The sequence below is a fragment of the Phyllostomus hastatus genome, unplaced genomic scaffold (genome assembly GCF_019186645.2).
Source record: "Phyllostomus hastatus isolate PE091 unplaced genomic scaffold, TTU_PhHast_1.1 phas_scaffold_501, whole genome shotgun sequence".
NCBI classification, from domain to species: Eukaryota; Metazoa; Chordata; class Mammalia; order Chiroptera; family Phyllostomidae; genus Phyllostomus; species Phyllostomus hastatus.
In genome coordinates, this window is record NW_025334033.1 from 56076007 (window position 1) to 56096105 (window position 20099).

General features: G+C 43.4%; 1 protein-coding gene across 2 annotated transcripts in view; it reads right to left on the minus strand.

Moving 5' to 3' along the window:
* Positions 1–330: 330 nt before the first annotated feature.
* STON2 (stonin 2) overlaps positions 331–20099 on the minus strand; it is a 124257-nt gene continuing 104488 nt past the window's right edge. For both annotated transcript variants that reach the window (XM_045822125.1, XM_045822124.1), the window contains 3 exons: positions 15206–17044; positions 9240–9442; positions 331–7141 (listed from right to left, as the gene is read on the minus strand). In XM_045822125.1, the coding sequence (XP_045678081.1) occupies positions 7058–7141; positions 9240–9442; positions 15206–17044 (2126 nt within the window). In that variant the 3' untranslated portion in view covers positions 331–7057. The remainder of the gene's footprint in view (positions 7142–9239; positions 9443–15205; positions 17045–20099) is intronic.

Here is a 20099-nt window from a genome sequence, read left to right on the forward strand (position 1 = left end):
AAGAAACATTGGTGTGTGATGGTTGCCTCTCGCACACCTCCAACTGCGGACCTGGCCCACAACCCAGCTATGTGCCCTGACTGGAGATCAAACCGGCGACCTTTCGATTCTCAGGCCGGCACTCAATCCACCGAGCCACAGCAGCAAGAGCTAAATATCTTGAACTGACTAAATAATATATGTGATAAACTTAACGAGGATAATTAAACAGGCCACTTGCTAACTTGTCAGCTCATGGTCACTGACCATATTAATTCGGTCAGGGTCCTTCTCTTTAATAAACATATTTCATCATGCCTAACCTCATTAAATCTTGTACACAGTGACAGATTTTGCTTTAAAAAATTTTATTAATAGCTCATTTTCATAGTTCAAAAAAAGAGTATTACAGATGATAATCAGCAGAACAATTAAAAACAAAACCCCATCTCCACAGAGTTAGCCAGTGTGTAGACTTTATTAGAGGCACATTTTTTTTTAAGTAAACCAGTTTTACATAAAATTAATCACAAAAGTACAAAAAGTTCCACTGAATGAGGACGGATGATGAATGAAGGAAAATACAAACCTTGGATCAGCCAAATTATTCATTGGACACTGGGTCCATCCACATCAGCACGCTGAAACTCGCTATGGACATCACAACATAGGGGGTGAGGAGGGGTGCTCTTTCATCACTCCTGGGATAAAACACTGTTTAATTTCTTGAACAGAGTAAAATTTTCTCCAGGCTCTGTTGGCAATTGGACACAAGGTTAAGCGAATGTCGGCTTAGGGTCAGAGTTCATCATCTCCCCTTTTGCCACCCCCATACTTTAAAACCCTCAAACACTTTGGTTGAACGGGTTGCTGTCAGGATCTGCACATAGCTTTCTCAGAACCACGCGAGGTCGCTGGTCCTGGAATCCACGGTTCTGAAGGCTTCCGTCACAGTGTGGTTAGGAGGTATCCACGACGAGCACGGAGAGTCTGCTCTGAGGCAGGGGACGTGGGGTTTCTTGCTCTGTCCAGTTCGAATGGAGCCATTATGTTTGACCACCTCTAAGTACAAGAAGCTAAAATCATACTAACACATACCACAAAAGAGATGCTATTTTGTAGTGTGTACGTGCTTGGCATTTTGTAAAACAACATTTTTGTTACTCAGAGGCAGGGTGGAGAGAGAGGACCAACCCTTTCTCTCATCTCCTTTTGCCATAACTATATGACACCAGTCCCGGATGTTTACTGAGTGATATTTCTTCCTCCCTCAATCTCCGCAGTCTTTTGTATGAAAGGACATACTATATAAATCGTTGATCATCTTAATGTATCTCAGTACGCTGGAGGCTTAGACCTACTTCGAGTAATGCCCAAATCCCACACTGGTTTTGGAGCACTCACACTACTTCTGTGCTGCTGGCTGACCCCACGGGACATGCAGAGGCAGCATTCCAGCTGGAATTCACCATCCTTTGGATCCTCCGTAGTCAGCTATTTTTTGAAGGCAGCTACACAATAGAGGATTGCAGGGTTTTCTGTGTTTCTGTTGTCTGGACAGTGGTAAAGGGTAGAGACATGACCAGGAAAAAGATGGGCCAGCTGATTTTCCCAATCTTCAAATATTAAATTTCTAGGTTCTCAAGACTATACGAAGAGTCCCGTTGACACGAAGTATCACTGACAATGGCACCAAAGGGTTTTGTGTAAAATAGTCCATAAAACTGGAAAGGACCTGAGGGAACAACTAGTCTGGTTTCCTCACTGTTTTAGTCGAGGTTACAGAACCCCAATTGGGAAAACCGCACGTCACTTTACATGGCGATTGTCTCCATGACTGTGTCCCTTAAAGACACACAGAAACCCCAATTTTACTCCCACCAGTAGTCCTCAGTGTCCTTATGCTTGACCTTGGCTCCCTTTTGGGAAGTTGGCTGCCAGCACAGCACCTTGACCAGAGGAGACACTTGATAAATACTTGTTGAGCTGAATTAATTCTATCATTTACCTACCCCTGTTATGCAATGTTATTTTTCCTAGAGCTCCTCACCTTGAAGGGACAGCCTTTAGTCAGGTATTTTGAGGTTTGATGGCCAGTGCTGTCTTGTCTTTCTGTATTCTCATTCATATTTAATATGGATGACTTTTCATATTGAAATTCTATTTTTTTTAGTCTGTTCCTCTCTATCTTTTCATTACATACAATTGTTCTCTGTCTCTCTTCAGGCATTACTGAACCTATTACCATGGATAGTATCTTTACAGGCCTGGAATTGCAAGTTCAGAGATGGTTTTGTTTTTCAATTCTCAAAACAAAAACAAGGGACAAGGATCTCCATCAGGCTTGCTAAGGCACACTAGAAGAAATGTAAAAATTCCATATTCCTGCTTTAGTTAACACATGGGAAAACGTTACTGATACAAACATTTATTTTCTATGTTTATGACTGCCTTATACATCTCGTTCACTTTTAATTCCTGAAATATATACATGAGTCAGAATGTCCAAAGCAAGATTCATTTCCAAAGAGCATAATGAAGAAACGGTGAAGAAATGGTGATGTGTAGGGAACTGGCACGGAGACCTTGGCAATGTTTAGGAAAACGCCTTTAGAACTTGGTGCGAAGGCCAAGACTGGTTTTACAGGGAGCTGTCATGGTTTGGATGGGCCTTGGCAGTGAAGTGTTAGAGATGATTTCTTTCCTAGAGGATTTTTTTGTGGATTTAATTTTTTTGGTGAATTTTGTTTGAATTTCCTGTTAAACTGCATCCTTAACATGAACTACACCCTAGATATGCTAGAATCAACTTACCATCATTGTTTGTGGAAGAACTAAGTTACCATTCCCAATGGAGAGGATTTCTAAAAGTGGGCTGGGCGGCAGGGCTTCCTACTCAAATCAATTTAATATTCAGATCCTTCTCTGCTTTCCTACCACTCAACTTATTACAAGACTTAAAGCAGCTCTGAAATCATGACTTCATTTCACGAGTTTCCCCCTTACTGTCTCAGACCTCTATCTTACTATGGTGACAAAAGAAATACACAGTAACCTTGATCAGTGGTTGATGTTGGGGAAAACAGACCTAGCGCACCAAGCCTGGCTATGTTCTGTATCAAATGCTTTCTTCTCTTGCTGGCCATTCCGATGGGCAAGGCTCAGACTCACAGGTCTGTCTGACTTACAGGAACAAAACTGAATTAATCATCTTGACTATGGGCTGCATCTGTGTTACTGTATCTTTGGGCACTTCTTCTATACAAATAAAGTACATTATAGTATAAATTCAGCTGCACATTAAGTGCTTAAGGGCTGATGGTTATCATTAGTTGACAGCAGAGGCAGGAATAAAAGGGAAGAAAAATTGTTTAAGACTTCCAGGAAATAAAGCATGCATGCTTGCTTTAATATAAGTATTTGATGATAAGTAAGAGTTAAGTAGAGTCTTGGGGTAAGTATTCATTCAGCAAACATTTATAGAATACCTAATAATTTCCCTTTATTTCATTAATATATGTTTGTCTTATTAGCAAGGCTTTGAGGTGGCTGAAACCTATTACATTCCAAGCTCTGTGCTAAGTCCTAGAAACAACAATTAAGATACATTCCTTGCCTTCATGGATCACATTTCTTAGGACTGTGAATTTCTAGGGAAATAAATCCCACCGTCACCCACTCACTGAATTAAATAGAAATTATACTTATTTCAAATAAGAAATATTTCACATTAAAAATGTTCTCAAGGGTTATGAACCCATCAATGATGCAGGAACGTAGAGGGGGGGGAACCAACTAAAAAATTATAACTCTCCAGAAAATATTTAATATAAGTGAGAGGCAAAGTGTTGATAAGGAATAACTAGTACCTTGTTTACGAGAGTGGCACAGGGCTGTATTGCCCACCCCCAGAATACCTCATGTTCTCTTGTTTGACACATCACAATGACTACTTTTCTCCTCCTCTTACTATAAAGTCAGAAGGCAAACCACTAGACTGAAAAAAAAAAACCCAAAAAAACAAACACAGCTCTTGATATGTGACATGTAATTTCTGTTCTAGTTGTAATACTATGTATTGGTAAAATGAATTCAATATGTATTAAAATGAATTTTAATATTTTCACATTATTAACACAGAATTATTTGGGACCACACCCACAAAATCCAGGTAGAGGTGACAAACTTAGAACCTGAACATCAAAAAGGTAATTTGCAACTGTGTTTTCTGTGGAGGCTGTTAGTGAAACACTAGGTCTGGAAATGTATAGTTTTCCATTTCCCATGCCCCTAAATGGGAAATATAATACTATAATCAGTTTCCCAAAACAGCAGAGGGAAAACAAATTTGAAGAAATCAAGGTGGTAGGTTTTTCCAAATTAATAATAATTTGCTTGCTGAAGGTAAAGACAGCATAGAAGGGATTCTCCTCACACTTGTTTTATTTTTTAAGCAAGGCCAGCTGAAAGCACGAAGGCAATGAAAACTAACCGAGTGAGGATAAAAGGTCCCACAAGCAACACACCTGTGAGCTCACAGGTGCGGCAGGGATCTTGAGACGGTGTGTGGATGCTAACCCTGGGTGAGGAAGGGGCTGGAATGGCCTTCACCTTGCCAATTCTTCAACTCATCCTGATGCTTCTATGAGGAATCTCATGTGCCTTTAGTACAAGAGGGGAAGGGAAACGCCTTGGAGGCTCACTTGACAAAGCCCTCTGGGGGACCCCACTATATATCAAAGAGGATGACAGGCCCCTCATCAAAGAAAAACAGCTAGAGTTAGAGAGCCCTATTCCTACTGAGCCTAACCCTATATGTAGAAGGGATCTTGGCAGTCACCCAGCTCAGAGCTAATGTCAAGAGTCCCTTTCGTAGCATCTGCACTAGATCGTTACCTTAACCTTTGTCTGGGCATCTGCACCAACAGGAAATGTTACTACTTGAGTCCACTCCTCTTTAAAACAACTCTTATTCAAAAACTTTTTCTTCTAGTAGAGCAAACATCTGTCACACATAAAGTTCGCCTTTGTTCCTATTTTTGCCCTTTGAAGCTACACAGTATAAGTCTAAGTCTACTCCCTTTTTCTAGCTCAACAGAAATCTCAGTACAGCTATTACATCATTTCCTCCTTTTCTGTGCTCCCTTTCCTGCTATACCTTCTGTTCTCCAAGGGAACTATTCCCCTGTTTCTTATATAATCTGACCATTCACAACTCTGGCCACCTGCCTCTGGACACAACCAATTTATTAAGGTCTCTCTTAAAGTATCATACCCAGAATTGAATCCACCCCCACCACCCCCCATCCAGAGGTGGGCTTACCACTGCTGCTCCCTGGACTTCTGTGAACACAGGTTGGATGAAATAGCTTTGTGGATAGCCACAATATACTCCTGATTCAAAATTGAATTATTTCCCAAAGAAAACATTTCTACATGCGCTGCTGTGAAACCAGGACTTTCCAATACCCTTCCCGTCAACAAACACATACATCCACATACACCAAGCTGTACATAGAGGGTTTCATTTACGAAAACTCCAAATGTAGTTTCTCATGAATGCCTATTCAGTTTCATATTTTTAGTTTCAGTCTTATGCTCAGGTATTTAAATAAATTATAGTGATTTCCATATCCTAGTGTCAGTACATAGTCAGAATTCAATGAATATTCACTGAATAAATTAATCCTGAATCTGCTGGTCAACAGACTGGATATATGTCTATTGCTGGGTCATCTACAAATCTGGTAAGTGTGCTCTCTGTCCCCCTATTCTATTCTGCACGGAGATACAGAAAGGCAGATAGAGGCTGCCTTTACGTTGTTGGGCAGGTATCCCCTTGGGATGGCTGATGTAGTTTCTTATCTGGTAAGAAAATAGCAACGTACAAATAAGAAGCAGAGGTACAGAATGTGAGCAGGAATGAATGAAAGTAAAGAAAATTAAGTGTCCCAGACTCTTAGAGTCAGGATTTAATGGTTCCCAACACTGAAAAAAAATATGGCTTTCCCACCATCTGTACCCCAGAATCTTCTGCCTTTTAGATCTATTACAATACTATGATTATCAAACTCTGAATTTCTGGGAAAAGCTCATACAAACTTAACTTTGAAACAGCTTTTGAACAATCTTTTCAGCATACATTTCCTGTAAAGTCTGAGTTATAGGGACATGCACTGTCTACTGGCTATGAGATATAAAAAGTGCTCCCAAATGCCTGAGGTAATATATCTATATGTATATCCATTTGTTTCAGGAATCAGAAATGGCCTATATTCTTCAGGGTGGATTTGGGAATTCACTGAGATTGAAGCTGTCTTCTCAACTGAATGTAATGTTACAATTAATGTCTCTTTTCCCCAGCATGAAGAAACATGAGCTCCGTTTTGCTTTCCCTTTACAGAACGTGGGACTAATCACAGACTAAAAAAGCATCTCATCGTGCCCTTTTTTCCATTGTCCATTGTGACTCAGGGTGGTGAACCCTGTGACTGAAACCTTAGAGAGGTGGAAAAAGTGTTTCAATCCAACAGTCTGGAACCAGGAGGGAAACGTTTCAAAAACTGCTATTGCATAGTGTTAGTATTGAGAGACCGGAGACACCTATTAAAGGACTAGGAAACCTAAGGTGGAAATTTGCTTTGTCCCTTTGCTGAACCATTTCTAGAGGGAGTGACAGAGATGGGTTCTTAATTAACTTCTCAAGACTGTATTTTCCAGAAACCCATGTAAGTGACAGAAGAACACCAGAAGGAAGTCATGCCAACACCAGTGTGGGAGGTTCTTTTCCTGACTCTCACAGTCTCAACAAACCACACCCAAGCGCGCTGTGAGAGAGAGGAGGAGGCTTAATTAATAAGCTCCGAAAGTCAGGGGAACCAGGTGCTGCAGGCACTATCTGAGCCTCCGAAGCAACCACCTCGGGGTTTCCTGTTACAATACAGGCAACTACAAACAGGAAGGTCCAATGCACTGTTCCCAACATGGAGTGGTCATAGTAGGTACTGACTTGAACTTCAGCTATTCAGGATGATATCCCATCGTGACTCTAGGGTCAGGGCCCCTGGGTAGGGCTTCATCACTGGACCCCACACTCCTTGGGATTTTCCATTTCCTCTCCTTCAAAGTCCGGCTTCAGACTCTTTTTTTGCTCCATCTCCACCTGCCAAGAATAGAAGGTGGAGAGAAATATCAGAAAGAGGAGAAAAACATCCCAAGAAATAAACACACCAAGAGAGGATACCTCACTAAGTTTAGGTTCGGTGAGATTTCCCTGTAATTTTGTGATGTACTGGGTTTCAGCCACACTGGAGCTACTGGCCCTGTGCTTGTGACAACTCTCTTTTTGTACACGCTCTTTGCTTGGTCTGGAATTCCCTCTCCCTCAGAGTCCATCTGGAAGATTCCTGTTCTTTGCCTTCCACAGTCACTCAAAGGTCATCTCTTCCGTGAAGCTATTCTTGACTCTTTAGGTGGAGCGAGGTGCTCCCCTGTGCATATTCCCACTGTGCCTTGCATGGCAGTACACTAGCCCGCCCTGCTGTACCTCCCACAGGCTCCGTAGGGCAGGGGCTGCCCCTTTTCACTACTGGATCCCGACAATGTAGGCTCACAGGCAACCACACAGGTCTACAAATGAATGACGCCTTTGCAATGGGCTGTTTGCTCTTCCCGTTACTTTATTTCTTTAAAAAGTTTCAAGTTAAGTATTGCAATGTTTACAGTTCTACTCATATTATCTGCAAAATACGGTAGCTGCAGTTACTAAGGAATTAGAAATTAGTCTTGCCTTGAAAGTGACACCCTCAACTGAAGCCTTTTATAAGTCAGGCAAGGAATCCTTCAAGGCTAGGGAGAGTCCTAAGTGAAGCTGCTTGGGATATTCAACACCGATTGGGATATTTATGATGAGGGGAAAAAATTCAAGACAGAACAGTTGACTAGAGCAGCAATTTTCAACCAGTGTGCTGGGGTGAGAATTTTTAAAACATGCGCTACGTGACTATTTAGTCAGGGGCACTGACCTCTTTTCCCTTAGACTGTCAAATAAAAAAAATGACAACAGCTCACACATCAACAGCTGTCCGGTATGAATGAATCAAAATTATACCTATTTTTTTTATCAGATCAGCAAAAAGTATACTATATTTTTTGGTGTGCCACAGAATTTTAGTAATTATGTGTGCCATGAGATGAAAAAGGCTGAAGTAGCCCTCCCTGGCTGGTGTGGCTCAGAGGACTGAGCACCCGCCTGCAAATTAAAGGGTCACTCATTCAATTCCCAGTCAGGGCCCACGCCTGGGTTGTGGGCCAGGTCCCCAGTTGGGGGTGCATGAGAGGCATTGATGTTTCTCTCCTTTGCTATCTCTGAAAATGAATAAGGAAAGTCTTTAAAAAGAAAAAAGAAAAGGCTGAAATAGCTGGACTAGGATCAAATCTGAGGAAAGTGCTGGGGTGTTTTCTCTTTGGCCACAAGGTGGAGTATTTGTCCTTTTTGGTAGATCACATAACTAGGGAAGCTATTAAAAAAATAATAAATCACCATATAAACCTAAGGAAATTATTATGAATAGAAAACTATTAAACCGCTTTATAAAATCCTTCTTTAATAACTTTCCATTTTCCGTCACTGATGTCCTCTTATTGAATCTCTCACTCCTCAGGACAAAATCATTCTTGGTGTCAGAACAGTTTAACAGGGTTCCCTCCCTCCACAGCCCTGATCCCGTTACTATTCTAGAAGCTGGTTTGGCTTTGGGGATTTGTACTGTTACAGCCCAGTGACCAGGTCGTGTATGTCCTAACTTGACTCACACCCACTTGCTCAACTCCTGTAGCTGAAATCTAAGCTTGGGGTTAGCACGTTCCTGACAGTCCCTTCGACTTCCAAATTCTCTCCTCTGCAACACGAACCATCTTATGAATGCGTAATAACAATCCCTTCACCCCATTCCTCTTTTGGACGCTGCAGTTTATGATGGCTGAAAGACACTGTATTCTCCTCTCTCATCAGTGTGAGAGAGGAGAATTTTTAAATTTTTTCCCAACCTTTCTCTTGCCTACTAGAGAGATTATTCATTTAAATCAGAGCAGACTCATCCACAGCTATGCAGCCTGGCAAACTGCCTCCAAGGTGGTAAGAGAACACTTTGCACCCTGGGCAGGCACTACGAAAAGGAAGGAGACGGGGGGGGGGGGGGGTGACTACAGGGGTGAACAAACGGACTTAGGGACATTAGCCGGATGCCTCCCCAGGCTACCTTGTAGCTGTAGTGTGCAGAGTAATTGACCCACTTCCTGACGTCCGTCTTGTCTTCCACCGAGATGGATCTGACAGCAGCTTTGGAGGCAGAGGTTGTGGGCATGCTGAACTCAACATTCACATGATTGGCAAATCTGGAAGGCACTTCCTGGTCAGAGCCAAGCTCAAGGTGGCAGAAGAAACAGTGTGGGTGACCAGAAGCTATGAAACAAAGACAAAGAACGTACAGATCAGGTTCTTCGGGAAGAAGTGGAAGAAGAGCCGCCGCAGAAACAAAGGAGGCCTGGAAGTCGTCCAGAGGGCCCGCGCTGAGCAGAGGATGCGGCTCTGCAGAAATACCACTGCGTGTGCCTCAGACCCTTTGACACAACACTATGGAATTACAGCAGCCCGGTCTCCTAGCAATAGAACCGTGGCTTGGGAACCAGAGGTCATTCTGCCTGCTCAGGTGGGAGTGGTATGAGAACACAGCACAAATACTAAGAGTTGGTGGGAGCTATAGATTGGCAGGAAGGAATAAAAGGGATCAGCCTTTAACACCCAATAAAATGTCAGTGACAGCCACCTGGAGCAAAATCACCGCTGACCCTTGAAAGGTAAATGAATTTTCTTCATAGCACTTCATACTTAAAAAAAGAAACAAAAACATTTTTGGCATGTTTGGGGGCTGAATGGCACATGTCAATGATGAAGCCCTCACAGCACTTTCTATCAGGGAAGCACAGCGCACACCGGAGAGCACACGGGCTAGGAGTCGGGATCCTTGCGTTTGCCTGCCAGCTCTTCTGCAGAGCGGCAGAGGTCCTGCACCTGAGTCCCGTCCTCTCTCCAGGCCTCGGTTCCTCCTCTGTGAAGTGGGAGAGTTGGGGGCGGGGGGTTAGCAGAGAGCGGGCTGGCCAATGTCAGGCACAGTCCTTTTCCTGTTCTTTAATTCTATAAATCTACTGCTCCTTCTACTGCGCTTGACTGGCACACTGCAGGTTTGATTTTCAGCTGAGAATTATTGCTAGATGTTTGAGGGGAAAGACTTGGAGCTTATTCCTGTGACTGTCACTCTTGAGGCTCTGTTGTCATTGTCATTCCTCAGATGTAGTAGGATGCATTTGTTGATCACTCTGCGCTAAATGCTTTCCGCAGATTCTCTTCGTAACAATCCCTGGAGGTCATAGCGTTACATTCTGCTAGCAAGTGGCAGAGCTAAGCGCTGAACCCAGCACTCTGATTCCACGTTGTTTTAACCGCTTTGTCTGAGTCTGAGTTGCAGCCTCTTGGTTCCCAAAGCTCAAGACCAGGTTCGCAGGGTGACACAGTCTGCAGGGAAAGTCGGCTGTGAGAACCCCCACACAGCCACTCACTGTGGATAAACAACGGTACATGGCTTTGATTTCATTACGTAACTGAAACAGCCCTTAGTTATCTGAGTTTTCCCAAACAAACAATTCCAATTTCCTTTATTGGTCTGGGCAGGACTTTTTAATCTCAGAGAGTGAGGCCATACACACCCTCTCTCCAAGGAAAACATTACAGAGTGAAGTACTTGTTTTGCTCTGTTTCACAAATGTGAGTTATTTCAGTGGTTACTTCTGAAGAGTAAAACTTAAAGTAATTAATAGGAAACCTTAGACTGGTTTTAGGAAAGGAATTTAAGGTACATATAATAGTCAAAACTATAATATTTAAAAATGAATCCATTCAATTAAAAAAATTGTGTACTATAAATGTAAATACATAGCTATCATATATTAATCATTTATTACAGGCCAGAGACTGTGCTAAACACTTTAGAGCATTATCTAATTTCATTCTTAATGAGTTAGGTATTAATAACCCAACTTTATAGATGAGGAAAATGAAATTTCTCTGAGAGGTTTAGGTAATTGCCTGAGGTCACAGAGTCATTAAATTGTAGTACTGGGAATAAAACTCAGATCTGACTGACTGTAAATTATATCCTAAATTTCTCTCAATGTACTGCTATATATTTAAATCACTACATAGCATATAGAGGAGTTTCTTAATTTAATTAAATAGCAGCTTGAAGAATAGTTTTATCTAATAACCTTTATTTACACATTTGGAATACTGATAAATCATTATTTCCCACAAAACTGACCCTCTTCTGCCCTGGCTAGTGTGGCTCAGTGGATTGAGTGCTGGCCTGAGAACCAAAGGGTTCCTGGTTTGATTCCCAGTCAGGGCACATGCCTGGGTTGTGGACCAGGTTCCCAGCAGGGGGCGCATAAGAGGCAACCGCACATTGATGTTTCTCTCCATCTCTTTCTCCCTCCCTTCCCTGTCTCAATAAACAAACAAACAAACTTAAAAACAAAAGAAAACTGACTCTCTTCTATCACCCTACCAAAGGGTACTCACAGCAGACTCTATGAAAGCAACACTCTTTTTTTAAAGATTTATGTATTTATTTTTAGAGAGGGAAGAGAGGGAGTAGAGAGAGAGAAACATCAATGTGCAGTTGCTGAGGGTCATGGCCTGCAACCCAGGCATGTACCCTGACTGGGAATCAAACCTGCGACACTTTGGTTCACAGCCCGTGCTCAATCTACTGAGCTACACAAGCCAGGGCTACAACACTCTTGATTCCCAGCATCAACTAATGGATGTGTAGAGCTGGTGGACAAACAGGAAGTGCAATTTTAAAAGCTGGTATAGTTTAATTTATGGTAATGAGCTAATGAGCCCATGCATTATGCCATCCCTTGATGAATTTGAGGAAATTTAACATTAAAATTCAGAATTCTACTTTCCATAAAAGGAGGATACCATATTGGGATTGTTGACTCTTCACCTGGTCTAATAAGAACTGGGATTCCAGCAAAGAAAGCTACCTCTGCAGGACAGAATGTTTTGCTTCCTGGCAGAGGATCTGGGAAAGCAGGACTGGTGCTCTGTTCCGATACCTTCTAGGATGGGGGTGAGGGGCTGGGAGTGTGCAGAGAGGTAGGGGCTGCGCAGGGCAGGGCAGGGCCCTGCTGGCAGAGCCATGTTGGAATCCAATGGCAGTTTCTCAGTCTTGATGGCTGGGGTTGGGACACACCTGCTGTGGCTGCAGGCTTGGGGTGCCAGCAGAGCCAGGGCTGCTGACCTGCTGGACCATGCTTGCTGCCTGTGCTCCGACTGCTCTGCCTTCCAGGGGTTAGGGATGCAGGGCCGCTGCAGGTGGGAGGAGGCGTGCAGAGATTCAGGCCTCCTTCACTGTCGATGCAGGTGTGAGGGTTATGAAAAATAATCTATGAAGGACACCTTCCCAAGACTACCTGAAGATCAAGAGAAAAGAGCTCCAAAAAGGGGAGAGGGGGCAGGGGACAATTACCAACAGATCATCATCAATTCTCTGGTTTCTTGGCACCGGATGGGGAGGCCTGGGGCTGGATACAGTGAGTGCAGCAATGGTAAGAACCTGTAGTCTCCCTGGAATTCTGATCCTATACATCTCAAGTTTCCAGAAAAGGGTACTATCAACTTCCTAAACCAGAAATAAACCATTGGCCAGAAGTATTATAAGTAGCCCTTTTGGGAGGTTTCACTTTTAAATCTGTATAACCATGACAGCAAAAGCAGTAATTGGGGGTAGGGGGGGTGAGGGCAGGAAATTTAAGTGAGAAACAGTCCCAAATATCTTTACGCTTTTCTGTATTTCAAAAATCTTTCACAAATAAGGTCTCAGTCATCTGGAAATACATATGTAATATGTAAGCTGCATTTACTTGGCCTTGAGCCTACTGAATGCAACCCCGTGGGAAGCATTAGGGAAGTGTTTGCTGAAGACCTAGTTTTCCCTTGTCCTGCATGCATTCCTCTTTCTTCTGATAACAATCTCCCTACCCCACGCCCCTTTTGGGAAATAATCTTCCCTAGCACTGTTATGTCATCTCAGTGAAAGTATAAATGCACTGTCCTCCTTGACTCTTGAGCCAAATGGCACAAGGGCAGAAAGTGGCTTGTGATTTGTCCCGATGGCTACAACCTGAGGAGACACCATAGTTCCTTCAATCAAGAGCCACCCTTCCTTCAATCCTCTGAGTTACCCATACCCTTCCTACAACTTTTCTTCCCTTGTAATAGCCAGTCAGTCTTTGCTGCTTCTAACCAAAACTCCCTTGGGTGATACTTTCAAATACTTGAGAGGAAGAAGTTGGAAACAAATGAGACGTGTGCGTACACATTGGGAAAACTGCAAATCTCTGTTCCTACAGGGGAAATTATGTCAAGTTTATGTCTATTTGGTGGCATCTACTACAAGGCCACTGTAGTACTGCAAGAAGACCCCTGGATACGGCTTTGTAACTTCAGATGAGTCATCTCACCTCCTGGTGCTTAATTTTTTCATATGTAAAATGAAGAGGTTTGAGTAAGCCTTGTTTTTCACCTTGAAAAACCCAACAGTTCCAAATTCAAGTTATCTGAATCCATTCCTAGTACACTTAAGAGCTAAAAACTCCAATAAACATAAACCTGAAGCCTTGTTTCTCCCATGTCCAGTGTCCAGCACGTTGAACAGTAATTGTCTCCCTGTCACTTGGGTCTGGTCCCAAGGCCTCTGTGCCAAAGAATTCGGAGTTTCTCCTTTCCTCCATCAATTCAGATGGGCCCTGTGGCTGAGGTAGAAATCACAGTGCTACCACCAGGAGAATACAGGGATCTTTCAGGGGGAATGAATTTGCAAGCACAGAGAGAAAGACTTTGTTTTAGAAATCCTGTCAGTTTAGAAGTAGAGGGTGGCAAATCCAGCCCAAGACACAGAGGTCCAATTGTCTCTTCAGTCTGCACTGCTACGCCCAGTGTCTGACACAGGGTGCCCTGGTGTGTGTCCGCAGCCCGGAGCCCCTGGGGAGCGGGCCAGCTCCTACTGCCTCTTGCCATCACATCAGATTATGTGCAGGGTATGGTAACACGACCGCTCCACGCAGGACAGGAAATGAAGACTCCGAACACACGGTTAGCATTTAATGGTGAGAATGGAAAGAAGACTATCTGCACAAGAGAAAGACATTCCAGTCAAGAGTTTTCCCAAACCATATTCTTTTTGCTTGGCTAGGATATTCACTTCTGTTAACAGATAAGCAAAGTTTATTATAAACAAGAAGAGAAGTGGTTTAAAAGAGCACAGGACTGCGGGCTGCCTGCTGCTGGGGTCACCGGGTCATACTCTAAAAAACAAGCTGCTAGAGCTGGTCCCTAGTTTTGTTGTTGCATGAAACCTCTCTGAAACCACGAGGAAAGCCATCGCCTTCTGGGCTCACGCAAGCGCAAAACCACCCCCATAGCTGTGAGCAGGCCGGCTGGGGCTGGTAGCTTTTGTTTAAACCAAACATTCCTTCCTTTCCTTTTTGTCTGGTAGAATTTCACCTTTTTGGACCTGCTTATCTGGGCTGGACCTTCAGTCTGATCAGAGGCCATTTCTCCTCTTCTCTATCCCCAAATCCCAACTCTGACCTTGAGATGTCTGACAGGCCTTTCATGGGGTGGCTGAAATTATAAATATACCTCTTACCTGTAAGTATACATATGATTACATGCCATAATAACCCAGCCTTTTTACCTACACCAGGGCATAGTTAGAAGATTATCTCTTCAGAACCCAGAAGCCTTCTAGGATCTAGAAATGGATAGCTTCCAGCACCATAGGTAATATTTTAATAAGCCAGTAAGGAATATAAATTCATAAGCTGCTCTGGAAAGCACCTTAGCAAGCAGCTCAGCTGAGAATAATGCAGTTTTATGGAAGACGTGTGATCATTAAGGAGGTGAAAAGATGGAGTAAACTGGGCCATCTGTGTTTGTTACTTACTTTGCTCAAATATTTCTGCCTTTCTTGTTCCACACCCCCTCCCCATCACCACTCCCGTCACACATCAGAACTCAGCACTTTATCATAGGGAATAGGATGTGGAACTTGGACCCTGCTCGTGCGGTGATTTTCACGGACGAGAAACCTCTACCTACCGGAGTTTTTGTCGGGCAGTCGGTTTATCCTCCACACGATGGAGTTGAAGGCGTGTTCATACTTGGCAGTTCCCAGAGTTACTCTCATGACAGGCTCGGAGCCAGATGCACTAGTGGAGCCAAAACTGGCCCCCCGGTTCACTTTGGCTTTCAAAGACTTTTCCCCCAGGACACTTTCCCTGCGAAAGTTTTTCACCCACTCACTGGGCACAGGGTAGCGGACCATCACATTCTCGCAGGGAACCTGAGTGAGAGGGTCACAGTTCGAGGAGAAGCCGGCGGACATCCTCAGCCAGCTCTGCACCTCCACCTCGGCCCCGTTGATGCTGGCGGCCGTCCTGAGCGTGAAAGGCAAGGTCTTCTCAGCAAACACCGTCCTGAACCGCATTAGCTCGAAGCGGCACGCATCCAGAGGGTTGAACAGAATAACCCGCGAGTTGTTGAATACGTCCTCATCCACACACCCGTGAAAATGGCACTTGTGGAGCTTGATCCACTTGGTGGTGGTGGTCGGCATGATGTCTTGCCGGGAAACTATCTCGTTCCCTTTGACGAGGATGTCATTGAGGCCCAAGCGACACTCTGCAAGCCCAGAGAGGAAACTCAGAATGTGGATCCGTGTCAAGACATGGTGCTGGAGAATCTGGCTGTCTCCTTTGCTCACAAGGCCAGAGAATTCATCTCTGACATCCACTGTAATCTCCTCTTCGACGTAGTTCAAGCCAACTGTGCTCAAGTCCATTGACAACACGGGCAGATCCATGAGACAGTCCTGAACAGCACGGATGAAGCTCAGGAAGTCATCGTAATTAGTGGTGCCCAGCTTAATCACTTGTTCCCTCTCCGCTGTGTGGGCAACGGCGGGTTTGGGCTGGTATTTCTTCTTCTCTTTGTAGGTGACGCGGTCTATGTGCAAGCTGTGGATCCTGCCATTCTCGTCGTAGTTTTGGAGCCGAGGTTCTGAAATCTCATGGCAGCTCTCCAGCTTGAACTCACGGAATGGCTTCTCTAGGCCCTGCTCATAATACAGCTGCAGGTAACCTCTGTCTGTCAGTTTGATGTAGATGGGTCCCCAGTGCCTGGAGGACATGATGTTCTTCTTCTCGGGGATCCTTAGCATCATCGGCCACCCATCCCTGGGCTGGGAGACTGCTAAACCAGGCGGGTAGTCCTCTAGTTCAAGCCAGGCTACTGGGTCATCATCAGGCAGCGTCGCATTGCGTAAGTGATCAGGGTCATCAATTTGGAGTTGTTTGAGTTTTTCAAGAGCATCGGAGTGTGACTGGTGTTTGCTTGAGTCATCAAAACTGATGGCGTCCTGGTAGATGACAATGAGGGAATCCCTCTGGCTTTTGCCCGTGGTGCTAGAAGTGGAATTGTTTTGGGAGCGCCTCTCCTGCTCCTCAAAGAAAGCGCTGAAAGGGTTGATAGGGGAGGGCTGTACATCCTGGAGAGTCTCATTCAGGAAAGGATTGGTTGCCCTCCAAGGTGGAGCCTCCACTATGGAAGGAGGATGGTTTAAGAAGGAAACATCCAGCTTCTGAACCTTGGAGAAGTTTATCAAAGTGCTCTTGGGACGTTCCCGCTTCTTAAACGAGCCGGTTGCACTATAAGGAACATCTGGGATCACAGATGCAATAGGTGGTGTGTTCAGCTTCAGGGGAGAGGTGATGGGTGGCAAAGGGCAGCTGACTTCATTGTCATCAAAAGTGACCCAGCTGGGGAAACGAGCAGAGGTCACTGGGGTGGCAGGGTGTCCGTTCATGACTGGACTGCTGGCCTGCCAGCTGATGGCCTCCATGTCTACCTCTTCATCTTCCTGGAGTGAGGACGAATTGTCTGAAAGGAAAAGGCGAACACGTGAGGGCTGCTGTTCAGGGCTACTGCAGGTGTGGGGAACTGAGGTATGGGAACGAGGGATGGCTAGAATCTTTTCTGGAATCTAATAAATTCCAAAGCAGCTCACTACCTCTCTCAAGAGCTTAGTCTGGGCACAGATCCCTTAGTTTTGTATAAAGCACACAATGTGGCCATACATCCAACAAAGCAGGAGTACACATGAGTTTGCTGCTACAGAAGCGTTGGTAGGACCAAGGTCCCTTGCAATTTAACTCTTATACATTCTCCCTTTTATATGTTTCTAGAATAGGTACTTTCTTTACTCTGCTCTAAAATATGTATTCTTAATTACTAAACATTGAAAAGCAACTCCCACATAAAATGATACAAAGCTGATCTCACTGAATAAAACAAGTTATCTGGTCTAAGTGATAATATGATGGCAAATGATATAATTGGAGGCATTTTTGCCTGAATGTGATCAGTAAATATTAAAGACAAAATGTTAATATCCTTAATATGAAAAAACTTGACACAAGGGAATAAGGAAAATACAAACTCCAACAGAAATATAAACAAAGGACATATACAGACAACTCAGGAAAAAGGAACAAAAAATGTCTAATAAGCATGTAAAAAATGTCCAAAGCCACTAGTAATAAGAAAAATGAAAATAGAAAAAAAAAACAGTGATGATTTAAAGTTTTTAGTATCCAGTGAAGGTAAGGGTGCTATGATATGAACAGTAAAGAGACCTGTCATGAGACTGTAAGATGCTACAAACTCTTGGAAAGTGGTTTGGCAACCTGTCTAAAGGGTTTTACAAATGTCCATACACAGTGACTGAAGGAAACAAATCCAAATTGTGAGCCACGCTCTGGGTGAATGTTCAGAAACTGAGGCACACAATGGAATAATGCCCAGTCATTGAAATATTCACGAGTATGCAGTAACATGGGCAAACACTCATGATATAATCTCTTCTTTTTTCTCTAAAATACACTTCTATCTTAGGGCTTATTTTAAGAAAGAAAGGAAAAAGGGGTTTACAACTAAAACTCCACCCTAGCTGGGCATTCAAGGAAGGAGAGATAGGGCTTGAGCTTCTACGCAGGAAGGATCCAAACCTTTTCAACAGCGTAAAGGCCCCGTGTGCCTGCTGTGGGAAGGGCGGGGAAAGGGGGCCTTTTGCAAGGAGTGGATTTGGATAAAGGGATGACACAGAAAACAAATCTCTGTCTGGCATAGTCGCTACTCAGTTAAAGTTTGTTGATTGAATGAGTGAGAACAGAAACTTTGCTTCGGAGCAGTTCTGTTCTCTGTCTCTAGAGGAATGTATGTGGGGATTTCTGCCACTCTTCCCCCCACCGTTTCCACTGCCAGGAATCGGGAATCAAAGAGAAATGGATACTGAAATGCTTGAGTCAAATAGTTGAGTTTTCTAACCGCCTCGCTAAACCTTCACGGATGTCATATACAACCATTACAAATCAGCATGCTGACCGTAATTGCAAATGCAATTATCCGTGGATGAGAAGGCTGGCTTGTCATCCATCTTTCCAAGCATATTTATCCAAACAAATCTCAATTCCCTCTATTGAAATCATCAGTTTGAAAATGTAGGCTAAATACATGAGCATGCGTATACATACATACCCACCCTCACCTCAGAAATATAAAGAGCAAAAACTATTTTTCTATACGTACAGCACCACAAAAAAATTCCAAAACATTTTAAAACTAAAGATGACACCATCCCTCAAATTAATCACTACTCACTTTGTAGATGCTTATGTGACTTATTTTCTGGAAAATAAAGGGGAAAGGGTTTTAGAATTTATATTTTATTTATTACTACTACTACTACTAGTTTCATTGTAATGAAGGTTAAAGGGAACAATGTGGCTTTGAGTAAAATACAATCACTTCCTTGGAGCTGTCACTGATCCTCCCTGGAGAACTGAGGAAGGATAGAACCTCCAAATGAAACACATCCATTTCTAGTGAATCAGCTCTAGGCAGTTTCTGTCAAGTAGCATTTCTACCCACCCAGGCTGGTGTTGACCCGCCCCTAGTCTCAGGAACACCCTTTCCGCTTGGAGCTCCTGACCACTCCCTACTTTAAAACAAGCTGACCCTGGCTGGCATAGCTCAGTGGATTGAATGCGGGCTGCGAACTGAAGTGTCACAGGTTTGATTCCCAGTCAGGGTACATGCCTGGGTTGTAGGTCATGACCCCCAGCAACCGTACCTTGATGTTTCTCTCTCTCTCTCTATCTCCCTCCTTTCCCTCTCTAAAAATAAATAAATAAAATATTAAAAAAACAAACAAACAAAAAAAGCTGAAGTCCTTCTCCTCCAGAGGCTGGTTTTCTGCCAAAACTGCCAAAGGATTCCCTTCTGTTGGGAATCTTGTCCCCAAAATAGCATTTCTCATCTTCCTCTCCCCAGCCAAAAGAGAAAGGGAAAAAAGGGCCTTTGTCTCTACTGAAAATAATTTTCTTACAATAAATTTCTTTTTAAACTAAGTTATTTAAAATCACATGAAGTCCTAGATGGTTTTGAAGCATTAGACTCATAATGTAATTTAAATGAAGTGTCTTTATATTTGGAAGGAAATTTAAAAAATTAATTTCTAGAGATTCTGTATTCTCTTGGACAATCAATAAAAAGTATTAGCCCTGGCTGGCGTAGCTCAGTGGATTGAGCGCGGGCCACGAACCAAAATGTCACAGGTTCGATTCCCAGCCAGGGTACATGCCTGGGTTGCAGGCCATAACCCCCAGCAACCGCATATTGATGTTTCTCTCTCTCTCTTTCTCCCTCCCTTCCCTCTCTAAAAATAAATAAATAAAATATAAAAAAAATTCTTAAAAAAAAAGTATCAAGACTGTGTTGCTAAATCTCCTCTCTTTTGGCAGTTTCACTGCCCATGATTACAACCTGTTTCAAAAATCCATCCTTTGAGACATAGTGCACTGTAGGTCAAATTTCTGAAAATGAGCTGAGAATTTGCTTTTCTACAAAATCTATAGAGAGAAAAAAATCTTAGTAA